The sequence below is a fragment of the Mobula hypostoma genome, chromosome 12 (genome assembly GCF_963921235.1).
Source record: "Mobula hypostoma chromosome 12, sMobHyp1.1, whole genome shotgun sequence".
NCBI lineage: Eukaryota > Metazoa > Chordata > Chondrichthyes > Myliobatiformes > Myliobatidae > Mobula > Mobula hypostoma.
Window position 1 is genome coordinate 2123988 of NC_086108.1, and position 19982 is coordinate 2143969.

At 46.1% G+C, this 19982-nt stretch overlaps 1 protein-coding gene across 1 annotated transcript in view; it reads left to right on the top strand.

The window, feature by feature from the left end:
* Window positions 1-4542: 4542 nt before the first annotated feature.
* Window positions 4543-19982, top strand: part of LOC134354562 (NF-kappa-B inhibitor beta-like) — a 56066-nt gene continuing 40626 nt past the window's right edge. The window contains exon 1 of the mRNA XM_063063486.1: window positions 4543-5094. Coding sequence (XP_062919556.1) covers window positions 4718-5094 — 377 coding nt within the window. The 5' untranslated portion in view covers window positions 4543-4717. The remainder of the gene's footprint in view (window positions 5095-19982) is intronic.

Genomic DNA, 19982 nt, shown 5'->3' on the forward strand with positions numbered 1-19982 from the left:
GACGAGGGGAGTTGGTTACGGGTAGAGACGAGGGAGAGTTGGTCACGGGTAGAGACGAGGGAGAGTTGGTCACGGGTAGAGACGAGGGGAGTTGGTCACGGGTAGAGACGAGGGGGAGTTGGTGACGTGTAGAGGCGAGGTGGAGTTGGTCACGGGTAGAGAGGAGGGAGAGTTGGTCACGGGTAGAGATGATGGAGTGTTGGTCACGGGTAGAGACGAAGGGATTTGGTCATGGGTAGAGACGAAGGGAGTTGGTTACGGGTAGAGATGAGGGGGAGTTGGTCATGGGTAGAGATGAGGGGGAGTTGGTTACGGGTAGAGACGAGGGGAGTTGGTCACGGGTAGAGACGAGGGGAGTTGGTCACGGGTAGAGATGAGGGAGAGTTGGTCATTGGTAGAGATGAGGGGAGTTGGTCATGCGTAGAGATGAGGGGAGTTTGTCACGGGTAGAGACAAGGGGATTTGGTCACGGGTAGAGAAGAGGGAGAGTTGGTCACGGGTAGAGACGAGGGAGAGTTGGTCACAGGTAGAGACGGGGGGAGTTGGTCATGGGTAGAGATGACGGAGTGTTGGTCATGGGTAGAGATGACGGAGAGTTGGTCATGGGTAGAGACGAGGGGAGTTGGTCATGGGTAGAGATGAGGGAGAGTTGTTCATGGGTAGAGACGAGGGAGAGTTGGTCACTGGTAGAGACGAGGGTGAGTTGGTCACGGGTAGAGACGAGGGAGAGTTGGTAACGGGTAGAGACGAGGGAGAGTTGGTCATGGGTAGAGACGAGGGGTGTTGGTCACGGGTAGAGACGAGAGAGATTTGTTCACGGGTAGAGGCGAGGGAGAGTTGGTCACGGGTAGAGACGAGGGAGAGTGGGTCATGGGTAGAGACGAGGGTGAGTTGTTCACGGGTAGAGACGAGGGGAGTTGGTCATGGGTAGAGACGAAGGGAGTTGGTCATGGGTAGAGATGAGGGGAGTTTGTCACGGGTAGAGACAAGGGGAGTTGGTCACGGGTAGAGAAGAGGGAGAGTTGGTCACGGGTAGAGACGAGGGAGAGTTGGTCACGGGTAGAGACGGGGGGAGTTGGTCACGGGTAGAAACGGGGGGAGTTGGTCACGGGTAAAGACGGGGGGTGTTGGTCACGGGTAGAGACAAGGGAGAGTTGGTCACGGGTAGAGGCGAGGGAGAGTTGGTCACGGGTAGAGACAAGGGAGAGTGGGTCACGGGTAGAGACGAGGGTGAGTTTTTCACGGGTAGAGACGAGGGGAGTTGGTCACGGGTAGAGACGAGGGGAGCTGGTCACGGGCAGAGACAAGGGGGATTTGTTCACGGGTAGAGACGAGGGGTGCTGGTCACGGGTAGAGACGAGGGGAGTTGGTCACGGGTAGAGACGAGGGAGAGTTGGTCATGGGTAGAGACGAGGAGAGTTGGTTATGGGTCTGGACAAAGGGAGCTGGTCATGGGTAGAGACGAGGGAGAGTTGTAATGGGTAGAGACGAGGGAGAGTTGTTCATGTGGCTTTACAGTCGGGTGATGTTCATGGATCCTTGTGGATAGTTTTCTCCCAGTTTGGCAGATCAGAATCAGGTTTATAATCACCGGCATGTGACATGAAATTTGTTAACTTAGCAGCAGTTCAATGCAATACATAATCTGGCAGTGAGAGCAAAAAAATTGTAACAAATAAAATAAAAGATAATAATAAACAAGTGAATCAATTACATATATTGAACAGACTTTTTTTAATGTGGAAAAAGAGCAATATTGTATATTAAAAAAGTGAGGTAGTGTCCAAAGCTTCAATGTCCATTTAGGAATCGGAAGGCAGTGGGGAAGAAGCTGTTCCTGAATCACTGAGTGTGTGCCTTCAGGCTTCTGTACCTCCCACCTGATTTTGACAGTGAGAAAAGGGCATGTCCCTGGGGGTTGGAGGTCTTTAATAATGGACGCTGCCTTTCTGAGACAGTGCTCTCTAAAGATGTCCTGGGTAGTTTGTAGGCTGGTGCCCAAGATGGAGCTGACTAGAATTACAACCTTCTGCAGCTTCTTTCAGTCCTGTGCAGTAGCCCCTCCATACCAGACAGTGAAGCAGCCTGTCAGAATGCTCTCCACAGTACAACTATAGAAGTTTCTGAGTGTATTTGTCGACATGCCGAATCTCTTCAAACTCCTAATAAAGTACAGCCACTGTCTTGCCTTCTTTATGACTACATCAATATGTTGAGACCAGGTTAGATCCTCAGAGATCTTGACACCCAGGAACTTGAATCTGCTCACTCTCTCCACTTCTGATCCCTCTATGAGGATTGGTATGTGCTCCTTCATCTTACCCTTCCTGAAGTCCACAATCAGCTCTTTCGTCTTACTGACGTTGAGTGCCAGGTTGTTGCTACGACACCACTCCACTAGTTGGCATATCTCACTCCTGTACGCCCTCTCGTCACCACCTGAGATTCTACCAACAATGGTTATATCCTCAACAAATTTGTGGATGGTGTTTGAGCTATGCCTAGCCACACAGTCATGTGTATACAGAGAGTAGAGCAGTGGGCTAAGCACACACCCCTGAGGTGCACCAGTGTTGATCGTCAGCGAGGAGGATATGTTATCACCAATCCACACAGATTGTGGTCTTCCGGTTAGAAAGTCTGGGATCCAATTGCCGAGGGAGGTACAGAGGCCCAGGTTCTGCAGCTTCTCAATCAGGATTGTGGGAATGATGGTATTAAATGCTGAGCTGTAGTCGATGAACAGCATCCTGACGTAGGTGTTGTGTTGTCCAGGTGGTCTGAAGCCGTGTGGAGAGCCATTGCGATCAATAAATATTTGCTACAGTCCCCACACTCGATTTTGTAATTCTTTATTTTTTCCAGTAAAGGCTGACAAGAAAATGTATTTCAAAGTAGTATATGGTACTGTATACATCCTTTACCAGTTTGGGTCCCCTCTGCCATGAGATATCTGAACGCACATTGAACCCATGAACAATACTTTATTATTTTTTAATTTCCTATTTCGCACTGCTTATTTAATGTAAGTACTGCATATATTACATAATTCATGTTTTTTTCTTATTATATATTGCATCGCTTTGCTGCCCGTAAAGACATCAAATTTCACCATCATATGCTGGTGAGATTAAACCTGAGCAACATACATCAAAGTTGCTGGTGAACGCAGCAGGCCAGGCAGCATCTATAGGAAGAGGCGCAGTCGACGTTTCAGGCCGAGACCCTTCGTCAGGACTAACTGAAGGAAGAGTGAGTAAGGGATTTGAAAGCTGGAAGGGGAGGGGGAGATGCAAAATGATAGGAGAAGACAGGAGGGGGAGGGATGGAGCCGAGAGCTGGACAGGTGATAGGCAAAAGGGGATACGAGAGGATCATGGGACAGGAGGTCCGGGAAGAAAGACAGGGGGGGGGGTGACCCAGAGGATGGGCAAGAGGTATATTCAGAGGGACAGAGGGAGAAAAAGGAGAGTGAGAGAAAGAATGTGTGCATAAAAATGAGTAACAGATGGGGTACGAGGGGGAGGTGGGGCCTAGCGGAAGTTAGAGAAGTCAATGTTCATGCCATCAGGTTGGAGGCTACCCAGACGGAATATAAGGTGTTGTTCCTCCAACCTGAGTGTGGCTTCATCTTTACAGTAGAGGAGGCCGTGGATAGATATGTCAGAATGGGAATGGGATGTGGAATTAAAATGTGTGGCCACTGGGAGATCCTGCTTTCTCTGGCGGACAGAGCGTAGATGTTCAGCAAAGCGGTCTCCCAGTCTGCGTCGGGTCTCACCAATATATAAAAGGCCACATCGGGAGCACCGGACGCAGTATATCACCCCAGTCGACTCACAGGTGAAGTGATGCCTCACCTGGAAGGACTGTTTGGGGCCCTGAATGGTGGTAAGGGAGGAAGTGTAAGGGCATGTGTAGCACTTGTTCCGCTTACACGGATAAGTGCCAGGAGGGAGATCAGTGGGGAGGGATGGGGGGGACGAATGGACAAGGGAGTTGTGTAGGGAGCGATCCCTGCGGAATGCAGAGAGAGGGGGGGAGGGAAAGATGTGCTTAGTGGTGGGATCCCATTGGAGGTGGCGGAAGTTACGGAGAATAATATGTTGGACCCGGAGGCTGGTGGGGTGGTAGGTGAGGACCAGGGGAACCCTATTCCTAGTGGGGTGGCGGGAGGATAGAGTGAGAGCAGATGTACGTGAAATGGGGGAGATGCGTTTAAGAGCAGAGTTGATAGTGGAGGAAGGGAAGCCCCTTTCTTTAAAAAATGAAGACATCTCCCTCGTCCTAGAATGAAAAGCCTCATCCTGAGAGCAGATGCGGCGGAGACGGAGGAATTGCGAGAAGGGGATGGCGTTTTTGCAAGAGACAGGGTGAGAAGAGGAATAGTCCAGATAGCTGTGAGAGTCAGTAGGCTTATAGTAGATTAAACCTGATTCTGGATGGACATTTTGTGGACTACAATAACCATAAGGCACTACGCAGACTCATGCGCAGCAGGAGCATCCCGCAGACCGAGGAGCACGCCGTAGCAAGCCGCACGTTGATTGGTCGGGGCCTGACTGAGGGGGATTCCCGTCGGCCAGGAGGGTAAACAAGGCGCCGGCCATCTTCATTTGAGGGGCTGAGTCGGGGGGAGGAGGCGCCGCCGCTTTCTTCGCCCTTTCCTGGCGAAACGGAGGAAATAATGGGTGCTCCACCTCACCGATCCGGTTAGATGAGTTGGAAAAGCGGTGCTGGTCCGACTGTCGAAGCCGACATGGAGATGCTGGTCAACGAGGAGCCGCGGCGGCCGAAGCCGGACCCGGGCAAAACGGCTGTGGCTCCGTGGGGCGGCGAGGCCGAGGCCGACGACTGCTACGACAGCGGCATTAGCTCGCTGAGCGAGATGCCGAGCCGCCACTTCGACCCGTTGGACGAGGCCAAGGCGGCAGGCGAACCCGAGTCGCAGCCCGACGTGTGGCCGAGCAGCGAGCGGAGGCTGGAGGGCGGCGTCGGCCACATCATCCGCGGCCTGGAGCGGGTGGAGCTCCAGGATAGCGAGAAGAGCAGCGTAATCTGGATGCTGGGCTATTGCAACGAGGACCTGGACTCGTGAGTATGCACGTTCGTGCTCGGGGGACACGCTCACGCGTGTGCCGGGGGGGTGCTCGGTCACACGTATGCGCGTTCGTTCTCGGGCTCCCGCTAGTGCCCCGGTACGCGTGCGCTCTTGGGCACACTCACTCATGCACGTTTACCAACCTGTGCTCACAAACGCGTGCACAGCTGAGCTCTGGCTCATGCACAAGCACACCAGTGCTCGAGCGCCTGCTCACACGCACTTGCACACGTATAACTTCAATGTGTGCAATTACATGCATTGCACACAAATGTGTATGCTTGTACATCTGTACACATGCATTTGTTCGCTTGCACCTGAGTAAACCTGTAGCTACACACATTTGCTAGCTTGTGTGCACACTGTAAATACTGTTTTCCCCGGATATCCTGGATCTGTGTTCCAATAATTTGGAATGCTTTAGCATCTCTCGGCCATTGGCATCCGCGCCTTCAGCTGACTTGGCCACATTCCCTTCATAAAGCTCAACCTCTTTCCTCAAAGATTGCTCAAAATACCGACTTCAAGGGTTTCTTGGCCAGGGTTTCATATTTCCTTGTGAGTGCCTTGGTAAAGTACCCCTCTGTAGTGTTGGAGTTGTTTTGTCAAAATGTCCGTTTTTTGAATTGTGGATGTTTCTGCACAGTGCATAAGTTGAGACACACAGAATGCTAGAGGTTCAAGTGTGTGAGTTTGCGCTCTCTTTCCCCATAGATGCTGTCTTTTCCACAATTTTGATAAAGAAAATGTTTAGTTTATTGTTGCAGTTGTAAACTTGGTACTTACAACAGAGTTGTGTTTACACGTATGTTGACTTGAACTTTAATGCTAGTGTCACTAGAGTGGGTTTTGAAGGCTTTGAAGAGGTATGACTTGCATAAAAGTGAGTATTGGTGTTGTTGACTGAACAAGCAGACATTTCTGATGGCGCACCTGTTATCAGAGGAAGCAGGGGTTTTGCAGTTTTAACAGGCTAAGGGAAGATTTTAATTGAGATATTTGTGTCTTGGCAGAGAAATAGAAGGAAAGATCTATTTGCTGTAGAAACAAATTTACAACTAATGGACATAGGCTTGCTGTAACCTATAACAGAAGTTCCCAACCTGGAGTGCACAGATCTCTTGCTCAGTGGTCGAGGTCCATGGCATTTAAGAGTTTGGGAATCCCTGACCTAGGGGAGTACGGGGAGTTCAGGGTTTTTTCCACTTAACAATATAGTGTTTGATCTGGAACTCTATGGATTTATTACACAATAGAAGGAAACCATTCGGCCCATCTGAGCAATCCCTTCCTACCTGCAACCTCCATCCCTACCCCTTTCAGGAAGGTCTTGAAGCCCTGTGTTTTTTTTCCAACATTGACGATCCAGTCACTGCTCACCTGTCATTTTGCACCCCTCATCAGTACCCCAGTTTGTCTCAACCTCCTTTCTCACCACTCCCCCATCTCTTTATGCTAGATTTCTCGACACTTTCTTTCCGTCCATGTGTGCTTCTCCATCTGAGAAATCCTATCAGTTCCAGTACCCCTTTAGCCCTGCTCTTTATTCACACACTTTTATCCTTTGCCTTTGCCAGAGAATAACACTGGACAACAACTTTTTTTGAACATGCTGCTGCCTCAGAAAAGTTTTGTTGTTTACAATAGACCCCTTGAGGCTGAATATGAATATCATTTCAGACTACTTGTATCACATGGGAATGTGGTGAAACAAGAAATTTATGTTTATTGAATAAAATCTGTTTAATTGCATGACAGTGCTGATGCTTTACAATAGTTGAACTCAATGTTTCATTGATGATTTTCATTTATACTCAGTATCAGAGGCTTTTCATTTAAGTGTCCAACAATAATCAGCCGGCATTGATGGATTCCAGTTGCCCTGATACCGTTTCTCCATGACTGTAATGTACTGGTGAAACCTCTCACCGTGCTCGTCACTGACAGCGCCAAGATTTGCAGGGAAGAAGTCTAAATGGGAATGCAGAAAATAAGTCTTTTGTGACATGGTTTTGTATGATTGAAGCATGTTGTCAACCAGCTGCATGTAGGTTGATGCTCTGTAGATGCCAAGAAAACTTTCAACAACATCCCTGAATGCCTTCAATTCAGCTTTTTCCAGTCCCACGAGAAGTTGTTGGGATTGCCTGTCGTTGATGACCTGTTTGATTTGCGGACCGACAAGTGTGCCTTCCTTAACCTGAGCATCAGTTATTCTGACTTGAATTAAGAGATATAGACGATTTAAAAAGACGCATGATAGGGAAATTTTATGTAATTGTCATGATCAGCAGACCAAAATGCTTGGCGTATTGTCCCAGAAGCATTCAGGAAGCAGAATCTTTGTTGTTCAGTGAACACAGTGACATTTCTTTGGGATATTGGAGGAAATCGGGGGACCCACCAGGTCATAAGGAGAATATGTGAACTTTACACAGAGATCGCTGGAGGCTAGGACTGGACCAAGTTCCCTGAAACACTGAAGGGGTGCCACTAACTGCTGCATGATTCTCTGTCTCCCCTTCCCCCCCTTAACAAATTTATCAAAAACATAGAAGAGTACAGCACAGGAGCAGGCCCTTCGGCCCATAATGTTGTGCCAAACCAGCTAGAAAATAAATCAAAAACCGCCCAAAAAGCTAATCCCTCCTACCTACACCATGTCCGTATCCCTCCATCTTCCTCACGTTCTTGTGCCTATCCAAGCATATCTTAAAAGCCTCTAATGTATTTGCCTCTACCACCAGACCAGGCAACACATTCCAGGCATCCATCACTGAGTAAACAAACTTGCTCCACTCATCCCCTTTGAACCTTTAATGCATGCCCGCTGAGGATGTTCTACGAGTCTGTGGGGGCCAGTGCTATCATGTTGCTGTTGTGTGCTGGGGCAGCAGGCTGAGGGGAGCAGACACCAACAAAATCAACAAACTCATTCGTAAGGCCAGTGATGTTGTGGGGATGGAACTGGACTCTCTGACGGTGGTGTCTGAAAAGAGGATGCTGTCTAAGTTGCATGCCATCTTGGACAATGTCTCCCATCCACTACATAATGTACTGGGTGGGCACAGGAGTACATTCAGCCAGAGACTCATTCCTCCGAGATGCAGCACGGAGCGTCATAGGAAGTCAGTCCTGCCTGTGGCCATCAAACTTTACAACTCCTCCCTTGGAGGGTCAGACACCCTGTGCCGATAGGCTGGTCCTGGACTTATTTCATAATTTACTGGCATAACCTACATATTACTATTTAACTATTTATAGTTCTATTACTATTTATTATTTATGGTGCAACTGTAATGAAAACCAATTTCCCCCTGGGATCAATAAAGTATGACTATGACTATTAGTCATTTCTCTTTAAAATCCACGTTGACTCTGCCGATCCAATTATTGTTACTTCTTCCTTAACAATAAGTTGCAGCATTTTCCCTAGTACTGATGTCAAGATAACTGATCTTTAGCTCCCTGTTTCCCCCCTTCTTTCTGGAATGGTGGGGTCACATTTACCATATTGGAGTCTCAAATCTTTAGAGAATAATAATGAATGCGTCTATTGCCACCTCCTTCAAAGCTGCTTGCTAGGTCCAGGGAAAGTGGTATTAATCAGTTCTTCTGATTCTATTAATTTTTCATTACTGATTTCTTTGTGTCTTGTCATTTATTCTAGACCTTCACTGCTTCAAAAAGATCTGCTTAATGTTGTAACCTCTTGGGCTTTATGGTTCCTTTTGATGTTTGCACTTGTAAGCAGCTGTCTGGTTCATTTTTACATTAAACAAAGTATTATGCTATACAACAATCTCAATTATAGGGTACATTGATAGGTATATATGTATCTACTTCCTACCCCTAATCACACATCTTTGGAATGTGGGAGGACAGCCATGCGATCATGGGGAGAATGTACTAACTCCTTGCAGACCACGATGGGGATCAAACCCAGGTCATCGATTCTTGCCGCTGTATAGTAATTGCGTAAACTGCAATGCCATGATTCTACCAGTTAAACTTCATGCCACTCAGCATTCACTCCAACTTTACCCGGGTGTAATCATGGGACAATTTACAATGACCAATTAACCTACCCACCAACCAGTACATCTTTGGACTGTGGGAGGAAACCCACAGGGTCATGGGGAGAATGTACAAACTCCTTACAGACGGTGGTTGAATTTGAACCCAGGTCACAGCTATGTAAAGTGTTATGCCTCTACGCCACCCCACAGTTTTATTAACATGATTATTACCAGTACAAGAATAGGCTTTTGGCCTGTCGTGTCAGATAATAATTCTTTGGAAGATCTAGTCTAGCTATTTCCTCAAAACTGTTGGGAAGAAACAAAATCCTGTAATTCTGCCATTTTAATATAAGACCTTAAGACATATGAGCAGAATTAGGCCATCTGGCCATCAAGTCTGTTCTGCCATTCAATCATGGCTGAGCCTTTTGCTTAAATCTCCTCAACCCCAGTTCCCGGCTTTCTCCCTGTAATCTTGATACCATGTGCAGTCAAGAACCTATCAATCTCTGTCTTAAATACAGCCAACGATCTGGCCTCCATGGCTGCATGTGACAACAAATTCCACAAATTCACCACCCTTTGGCTAAAGAAATTTCTCTGCATCTCTGTTTTGAAAGGGTGCCACTCTATCCTGAGGCTGTACCCTCTTGTCCTGGACTCCCCCACCATGGGAAGCATCCTTGCCATATCTACTCTGTCTAGGCCTTTCAACATTTGAAAGGTTTCAATGAGATCCCCCTCTCCCCCACCATCCTTCTGAATTCTAGAGAGACAGACTCAGAGAAATCAAATGTTCCTTGTATGATAACCCTTTCATTCCTGGAATCATCCTTGTGAACCTCCTCTGGACCGTCTCCAATGACAGCACATCTTTTCTAAGATGAGGGGCCCAAAACTGTTCACAATACTCAAAGTGAGGCCTCACCAGTACCTTATAAAGCCTCAGCATCACATCCTTGCTTTTGTATTCTGGACTTGAAATGAATGCTAACGTGACATTTGCCTTCCTCAACCCCAATCATAGAAAGGGTGCAGGGGAGATTTACAAGGTTGTTGCCTGGATGGGGAGCAGGCCTTATGAGACTAGGTTGAGTGAACTTGGCCCTTTCTCCTTGGAGCGATGGAGGATGAGAGGTGACCTGATAGAGGTCTACAAGTTAATGAGAGGCATTGATCATGTGGTTAGTCAGAGGCTTTTCCCCAGGGCTGAAATGGCTAGCATGAGAGGGCATAGTTTTAAGGTGCTTGGAAGTAGGTACAGAGGAGATGTCAGGGGTCAGTTTTTTTTTACGCAGAGAGTGGTGAGTGCATGGAATGGGCTGCCAACGGCAGTGGTGGAGGCGGAAACGATAGGGTCTTTTAAGAGACTCCTGGATGGCTACGTGGAGCTTAGAAAAATAGAGGGCTATGGGTAAAGCCTAGTTAGTTTTAAGGTTGGGACGTGTTTGGCACAGCTTTATGGGCTGAAAGGCCTGTATTGTGCTGTATATTTTCTATGTTTCTATGACTCAAGCTGCAAGTTAACTTTCAGGGTGTTCTGCACAAGGACACCAATGTCCTCTGCATCTCAGATTCCTGGATCTTCTTCCCAAAAATAGTCCACACATTTATTTCTACTACTAAAGTGCATGACCATGCTTTTTCCAACATCATATTTCATTTGCCACTTTCTTGCCCATTCTCCTAATCTGCCTAAGTCCTTGTGCATCCTACGTCTTTCCTCAACACTACCTGCCCCTCCGCCAATCTTTGTATCATTGCAAACTTGACAACAAAGCCACCTATTCCATCATCTAAATCATTGATATACAGCATAAAAAGAAGTGACCCCAACACTGACCCCTGTGGAACACCACTGGTCACTGGCAACCAACCAGAAAAGGATCCTTTTATTCCCACTCGCTGCCTCCTACAAATCAGCCAATGCTCTAACCATGTTAGTAACTTTCCTGTAATACCATGGGCTCTTAACTTGGTAAGCAGCCTCATGTGTAGCACCTTGTCAAAGGCCTACTGAAAGTCCAAATACACAATGTCCTTCATCTATCCTACTTGTAATCTCCTCAAAGAATTCCAACAGGTTTGTCAGGTAGGATTTTCCCTGAAGGAAGCCATGCTGACTTTGTACTACCTTGTCCAGTGTCACCAAGTACTCCATCACCTCATCCTTAACAATTGACTCTAACCACTGAGGTCAGGCTAACTGGTCTATAATTTCCTTTCTGCTGCCTTCCTCCTTTCTTAAAGAGTGGAGTAACATCTGGAATATCTGGTTACTGATCTGTTTGTCAAAAAAATGGAGCATATTCAAAAAAACTAAAAGCATTTCAAGACACATCTTGGCTCTCTACTTAACTTTTACTCTGAGGATTTCAATCCCAACTTAGTCTTCATATCTTGATTAATCCCTCACCTGGAACAAAGCCTTTCTGATACATGATGTCCAGCATTAAGTAAAATAATATTTCAACCGAAGCTTGACAGGATTGAAATGAGTTGCAGAGAGTTGTAAACTCAGTTAACTCCATCATCTTCGTAGTATCCAGGACATCTTCAAGGAGCAGTTCCTCAAAATGATGTTGTCCCTTTTCATTGCTAACATCAGGGAGGGGGTTCAGGAGTCTGAAAGTACACACTCAATGAATCAGGAACAGCTTCTTCCTGCCTGCCTTCTGAGTTCTGAATGGCCATTGAACCCATGAACACTACCCCACTACTTAGTGAACAATATACATACATACACTCTTCACATTTTTTTCTATTATTATGTATTGCATTGTACTGCTTCAGCAAAGAACAAATTTCAGGACATGCAGATGATATTAGACCTGATTCTGATCCAAACGAATAATAAAGGCTTTGGAGGATGTCTTTGCATTTTACACTATGCACACAGATAAATGCATGACCGACCCACAAGGGTCCTTGGTCCTCCATAGAGCTCACGTAGACAAAGTCCCACAGGTAGCGGAGAGTAAAGGATTGATAGAGTGTTAGAGTTGTCCTGTCCAGTGATTCCATCTGTTGTTGTCACACTGCTTGTATGTGTTTAGAGTTTAATACGGTTTTCCTTGCAAAGGGAACGCAAGAGACAGTAAGATTAGACAAGAACAACTTTTAAAATTTTAATCGAGCGTGGAGTAGTCCATTTGAGCCATGCTGTCCAGCAATTCCTTGATTTAATCCCAGCCTAATCACGGGACATTTTACAGTGACCAATTATCCTACCAACTGGTGTGTCTTTGGACTGTGGGAGGAAACTGGAGCACCCGGCGGAAACCCACGCAGTCATGGGGAGAACATACGAACTCCTTATAGGCAGCAGCAGGAATTGAACCTGGGTCGCCTGTACTGTGAAGTGCTGTGCTGACTGCTTAACTTCCGTGTCACCCCACAGTATGTCATGTATTGGGTGCAAAATGTTTTTCTCCCAGCTGCAGCTCTGAGGAAATAAACCTATAACGTTCACTCATCCTGTCAGTATATTTTTAGAAACCCAGAAAGTCCCTTGTTGTAATCACCTGTGGTACACATCACATTGTACCAGTGCGCCACAACTACAATGGGCATTCAGTTCATGATGCCGAAACGTCAGCCAGCATCCAGTTGCTGAGAGCTCAGACAGCCTTTTATTTGTCAGTTGTAATTCTTATATGCTGTTTACTAGTTCATATTTAAAACAGACAGTCAAAATGATTGTCCCCTTTTTGAAATTATCCCACATCCCAATGTCACAGCAACTTGGATTTCTTTAAGAAGGGCCTCGGCCTGAAATGTCGACTTTTTTTTCATTTTTTCATTTCCTGACCTGCTAAGTTCCTCCAGTATTTTGTGTGTGTGTGTGTGTTGCTTCTTTAACTGGCAGCAGTTTATAGGTTAAATTTGCTGTTGATTGACCTGGCATTGAGAGTTTTGCACCTTGAAATTTGGTGAAGGTAAAATGTGGAAGGGTGGAGAAACCTTTGTCAAAGTAGGTGTAAGGCGGCTCCTTCCCTCCGCCAGCCTACAGACCACCCTAGGGCAAGTTGTCGCACCTGCTTAGTGCCCTCCACCCCCGATCAGGGTCACGTGAATCCATGGGAGCAGCTGGTGGATGGTCGTACGAGCAGCCAGTGCACATCACAAGTGCTGGTTATGTGACCGCTGATGCCAGGCAGACCATCGCTGAAGAGTATTGATAATGGCTGGGGTCACCCATCTTGTAAGTACACTGCCCAGAAGAAGGCAGTGACAAACCACTTGTGTGGAAAAATTGACTAAGAACACTCATGATCATGAATACAGAAAAGAATAAGAACAGCAGTGTGAAGTGGGTCTTCCCCTCTTCTCAGATTAGAGACAGATGGAAGACCATGACTGGGGAAATGGAAAGCTCATACTGGCTTTGGCTTTGAAGGAGGCCCAAAGAAAATATCTCGACACGCAGTTGGACAATATTGTAGCTTCTCAGCCTCGTGTTGCCTTGTGCAGTCTGTGCAGCAGACACAGGCCAGTCAGTATGAGGCCCCTAGGTCAATCAATGCTCAGGTTCCACACGGTAGGCTTATTCAGAAAGTTAGAAGGCATGGGATCCAGGGAAGTTTGGCCAGGTGGATTCAGAATTGGCTTGCCTGCAGAAGGCAGAGGGTGGTAGTGGAGGGAGTACATTCAGATTGGAGGGTTGTGACTAGTGGTGCCCCACAAAGATCTGTTCTGGGACCTCTACTTTTCGTGATTTTTATTAACGACCTGGATGTGGGGCTAGAAAGGCGGGTTGGCAAGTTTGCAGACGACACAAAGGTTGGTGGTGTTATAGATAGTGTAGAGGATTGTCAAAGATTGCAGAGAGACATTGATAGGATGCAGAAGTGGGCTGAGAAGTGGCAGATGGAGTTCAACCCGGAGAAGTGTGAGGTGGTACACTTTGGAAGGACAAACTCCAAGGCAGAGTACAAAGTAAATGGCAGGTTACTTGGTAGTGTGGAGGAGCAGAGGGATCTGGGGGTACATGTCCACAGATCGCTGAAAGTTGCCTCACAGGTGGATAGGGTAGTTAAGAAAGCTTATGGGGTGTTAGCTTTCATAAGTCGAGGGATAGAGTTTAAGAGTCGTGATGTAATGATGCAGCTCTATAAAACTCTGGTTAGGTCTCACTTGGAGTACTGTGTCCAGTTCTGGTCACCTCACCATAGGAAGGATGTGGAAGCATTGGAAAGGGTACAGAGGAGATTTACCAGGATGCTGCCTGGTGTAGAAAGTATGCATTATGATCAGAGATTAAGGGAGCTAGGGTTTTACTCTTTGGAGAGAAGGAGGATGAGAGGAGACATGATAGAGGTGTACAAGATAATAAGAGGAATAGATAGAGTAGATAGCCAGCGCCTCTTCCCCAGGGCACCACTGCTCAATACAAGAGGACATGGCTTTAAGGTAAGGGGTGGGAAGTTCAAGGGGGATATTAGAGGAAGGTTTTTTACTCAGAGAGTGGTTGGTGCGTGGAATGCACTGCCTGTGTCAGTGGTGGAGGCAGATACACTAGTGAAGTTTAAGTGACTACTAGACAGGTATATGGAGGAATCTAAGGTGGGGGCTTATATGGGAGGCAGGGTTTGAGGGTGGGCACAACATTGTGGGCCGAAGGGCCTGTACTGTGCTGTACTATTCTATGTTCTATGTTCAACATGCATCATGAAAAGGAATCCACTGGGCACTTGCCTCTCATAAACTTTGCTCGTCTCTTTCCGCTGCCTTCCCTACACCCCGTCAACCTATTTTTGTTTCTTGCAAGATAAGCAATTGAAAATATTGGGTTTTTGCTGGTGTCTATTGATTCCCACTGAGAATGGTGGACTTGTCCTCCTGACTTTCTGCCTGTTAACGCTGCTGCATTTAGGGCAGAAATGAAGGTCCTCCTTCTTTGTCAGTGTATCGTGTCATTAACTTCTCCTCATAGTTTTCACTACTGTCAGTCATGTAAGTCTCAGGTGGAGGCTCAGGAATACTGTCATATTTAGATTCTTCATTGCTGTTTCCATAACAATTTAGTTTGACCAGTCAGGGTTGTTAGCCCTGAGCTGAATGTCCAAACCTGGAGGATAGACGGACTACTCTTAGTTTAGCCTCTACCTTTTGATCTGTTTGGCATGCGTGACCTTATCAAGAGCCAAAGCTTAAAACCCTGAACTCAGCCAGCCACCATAGCTCTCTGAATCATTGGGGCACACAAGCCTCCAAACCAGGACAAGGTTGAGTCCTCCTAGAGGTTATCCTCCTGAAGAAAAGGCAAATTGAATTGAATTGACTTTAGTTCTTGCATCTTCACATACTTGAGGAGTAAAAATCTTTATGTTAAGTCTCCAGCTAAATGTGCAATGTGCAATCATAGTAATTTAATAGAACAGTCAGTGTAATCCAGAGTACACACAAGTCAGCGTGAGTTCATCAGTCTGATGGCCTGGTGGAAGAAGCTGTCCCGGAGTCTGTTGGTCCTGGCTTTTATGCTGCGGTACAGCTTCCCTGCAGTAGCAGCTGGTATACAACATTGCTGATTTGGAGGAGATCCCAGAACATTGGTGGAGCAGTATCTAAGCTAGGTGCCAGTCCAATCAAAAGGAAATTTGGGTGGAAGAAATAATAGAGAATCTTGGTGTGCATTGTGATACTTCTGGTTAACTGGAAAGTGATAAGGGTCCTTAAATTACAAGTACTCAGAAAATTAATGAAGTGTTGGGAAATTCCAGGAGTAATGTTGGGTCCTGTACAGCTATTGAAATAAACAAGTCAAACATTTCCATCTACTTCACCAAATAATCCCTTTAGAGTCCTATTGTTGTATTCCTCTTGTTTACCTATGTAATCTTGTCCCATTATCTCCTGAACAGCAGTCATCAAAGATCTTCTGTTCCCATCATTGGGAGCGTTCCCATCATTGGGAGCATTCCCTTTAGCTGTTTATCTCAAGAGGTCTCAATTTTGCCTTTCGACCTTTAAGACTTGGCTTTAAAATCCAACTCTTTATGAAGCCTCAAGTCATTGCCCAGCGCATCGTCACTTTTTTTGTTAATGTTTCTGTGAAGGACTCAGGGTGTTTTGCTTTAAAGTGACACATGAGATAAGCTGCTTTCAGAGCTGGTTTGTAGATCAACTGTAATGCTTGGGCTGAAAGCAAGCTGGATATGCTTTTGAGGAGGTGTTCCCAGAATCCATAACATGTCCTTAACACTGATATATCAAATAGGTCTGAGGTGGTGCCTCTATGGTTCAATGAAAGCTTATGGAATGCTTGCTTTTGTTAGTTAAGGCATTGAGTTCAAAAGTCAAATGATTCAGTTTAATATCAGGGAATGTATACAGTATACACCTGAAATTCTTACTTTTTGCAGAAATCCATGAAACAAAAAAACCCAAAGAATGAGTGACAGAAACGTTAGAACCCCTGAGCCCCTCTTCTCCCCCGCCCCCACTCCTCCAGAGGTTATGTTGCAACTTTGTAAAACTGGTAAGGCTTCATCTGGAGTATTGCATACTGTTCTGGTTGCCACACTACGGAAAGATGTTAAGGCTTTGGAGAAGGTGCCGAAGACATTTACTAATACGCTGCCTAGCTCAGAGGGCACAGGTTGGATAAACTTGGGTTGGTTTATCTGTAGCGCCGGAGGCTGAGGGAAGATCTGATTGAGGTTTATAAGATTATGAGAAGTATAGATGGTGGACAGAGATGATCTTTTTCCCAGGGTAGAAATGTCTAATATTAGTGGACACGCTTTGAAGGTGAGAGGGGGTAGGTTCAAGGGGGATGTATGGGGTAAGTTTTTTTACACAGTGGTTGGTGCCTGGAATGATGGTAGAGACAAATACTTTAGGGGCTTTTAAGAGATGTTGGGATTGGCACATGAATATGAGGAAGATGGAGAAATATAGACATTGTGTAGGTTGGAGGGATTAGTTTTGAGGGATTTTGATTTACTTTTTAGCTGGTTCACCACAACATTGTGGGCTGAAGGGCCTGTTCCTGTGTTGTACTCTTCTGTGTTGGATAGTCTAGTTTCTATTTAGCACAATCGATGTCACTTAAAAGATTAGCACCAAATATGTCTAGTGTTCTGTGATTGAAACAGGACCAGGAGGTATTGGGGCTAGAGATACAGGAGACATCCATTTATGTTGGCTACAGTCTACTGGTATTGTGAATCTTCAGGTTTGACCTCTTGTGCTGTGCTTATCTTGCAGAATTCATTCAGAATTCTGAATCAGAATCTCATTCAGAATTCTTCGAACATGTAATTACCCACTTCAAGGCTGAATTGCCCAGTTCTCTTGTTCTCATTGAACGTGCTATGTCTTAGGCTCATATCTATACAGTATATAGCTAGGGGGTCTAAGACTTTTCCACAGTGCTGTAGTGATTTTATGCATTGCACTTACTGCTACCACAAAAAAAAACAAGTTTCATGATGTGTGAGTGATGATAAACCTGATTCTGATATGGCTCTCTATTGTAGACTGAGAGTAGGAAGAGGGGAATCATGGTTGGGAAAAGGGGAAGGGAGAGGGGAGTAAGTGGGAAGCACCAGGGAGACATTCTGTAATGATCAATAAACCAATTATTTGGAATCAAGTGATCTTGCCTGATGTCTCAGGGCTGGGTGTGCCTGCACCTATGTCATCCCCTAGCCCCAGCATTTCTCTACTACCTGTCCAGCACGTGTTGGGCACGTGGCCAAGTGGTTAAGGCGTTAGTCTAGTTATCGCAAGATCGCTGGTTCGAGCCTTAGCTGTGGCAGCGTGTTTGTGTCCTTGAGCAAGGCACTTAACCACACATTGCTCTAGTCTGTGCGAGGAGTGGTGCCCCACAGACTTCCAATCTGCGCCTTGTAAGGCACGAAAATGCCCGACACAGGCCTCTCATGGTCTGAGTCAACGTTCCCTCCCTGTCCAACACCCCTCCCCCCATTGTGCACCAGCATTGCCATTCCAACATCCTTTGCTCCCGCCAGATTTGCAGACTTGCTCTCTGCTTCAAGTTGACACATGCAGTACTGTGGAAAAGTCTCATTATTTAGGGCACCCTAATTATTTATTTATGCATGTACACACACACACACACACACACACACACACACACTGTTTTGGCCTGAGAATATTCATCAGGATTGGAGTCCCATCCTGACTATTTACAACTTTCCATGAAGTTGTCACATCTTTCAGGCTTTATCCAACTCCATATCATGCTGGTACTCCTTCCAATGGAAATCTGTTCAAATCCCTTAAACATTTAACGTTTTGTGTTGAGAACCTTCATCAGGATGGGACTCCACTTCTGATGAATGTTCTCGGCCCAAAATGTTGAGTCTTCGAAATGTTGGCTAAGCACATTGATGAAGGTAGAGCCGTAGATGTAGTGTATGTGGATTTTAGCAAGGCATTTGATAAGGTACCCCATGCAAGGCTTATTGAAAAAGTAAGGAGGCACGGGATCCAAGGGGACATTGCTTTGTGGATCTAGAACTGACTTGCCCACAGAAGACAAAGAGTGGTTGTAGACGGGTCATATTCTGCATGGAGGTTGGTGACCAGTGGTGTGCCTCAGGGATCTGTTCTGGGACCCCTACTCTTTGTGATTTTTATAAATGACCTGGATGAGGAAGTGCAGGGATGGGTTAGTAAATTTGCTGATGACACAAAGGTTGGGGGTGTTGTGGATAGTATGGAGGGCTGGCAGAGGTTACAACGGGACATTGATAGGATCCAAAACTGGGCTGAGAAGTGGCAGATGGAGTTCAACCCAGATATTGTGAGGTGGTTCATTTTGTTAGGTCAAGTATGATGGCAGAATATAGTATTAATGGTAAGACTCTTGGCAGTGTGGAGGATCAGAGGGATCTTGGGGTCCGAGTCCATAGGACACTCAAAGCTGCAGCGCAAGTTGACTCTGTGGTTAAGAAGGCAGATGGTCCATTGGCCTTCAATCATTGGATTGAGTTTAAGAGATGAGAGGTAATGTTGCAGCTATATAGGACCCTGGTCAGACCCCACTTGGAGTACTGTGCTCGATTCTGGTCGCCTCACTACAGGAAGGATGTGGAAACCATAGAAAGGGTGCAGAGGAGATGTACAAGGATGTTGCCTGGATTGAGGAGCATGTCTTATGAGAATAGGTTGAGTGAACTTGGCCTTTTCTCCTTGGAGCAATGGATAATGAGAGGCATTAATCGTGTGGATAGTCAGAGGCTTTTCCCTAGGGCTGAAATGGTTAGCAGGAGAGGGCATACCTTTAAGGTGCTTGGAAGTAGGTACAGAGGAGATGTCAGGGCTAAGTTTTTTTTTACAGAGAGTGGTGAGTGTGGGGAGTGGGCTGCTGGCAGCGGAGACGGAAACAATAGGGTCTTTTAAGAGACTCCTGGATGGCTACATGGAGCTTAGAAAAATAAGGGCTATGGGTAAAGCCTAGGTAGTTGTAAGGTAGGGACATGTTTGGCACAGCTTTGTGGGCCGAAGGGCCAGTATTGTGCTGTAGTTTTTCTATGTTTCATTCCCCTCATAGAAACTGTATGACTTGTTGAGTTTTCTAGCATTTTGTCTGTTGCTCAAGATTATCAGCATCTGCAGAATCTCACGTGTTTATCAAGTCCCTTAATTCTGTCTTCTCTTCCTTTACTTTTCAGAATAGGTGTCCTTGTGAATTATTGTGCTAAGTTGTCTGTCATGGGCCCCTGTGCAAATAGAAGTTGTTGCTAAGGGTGTGATAGCAAATACGGCTTTTGACTGTTGACTGCACAGACTGCTGACTTAAAGTACTTCTTTTAAATGCATTGAAGGACTGGAGTTAACCTTTATACAGCTTCTAATAACACACATAAAAGTTGTTGGTGAACACA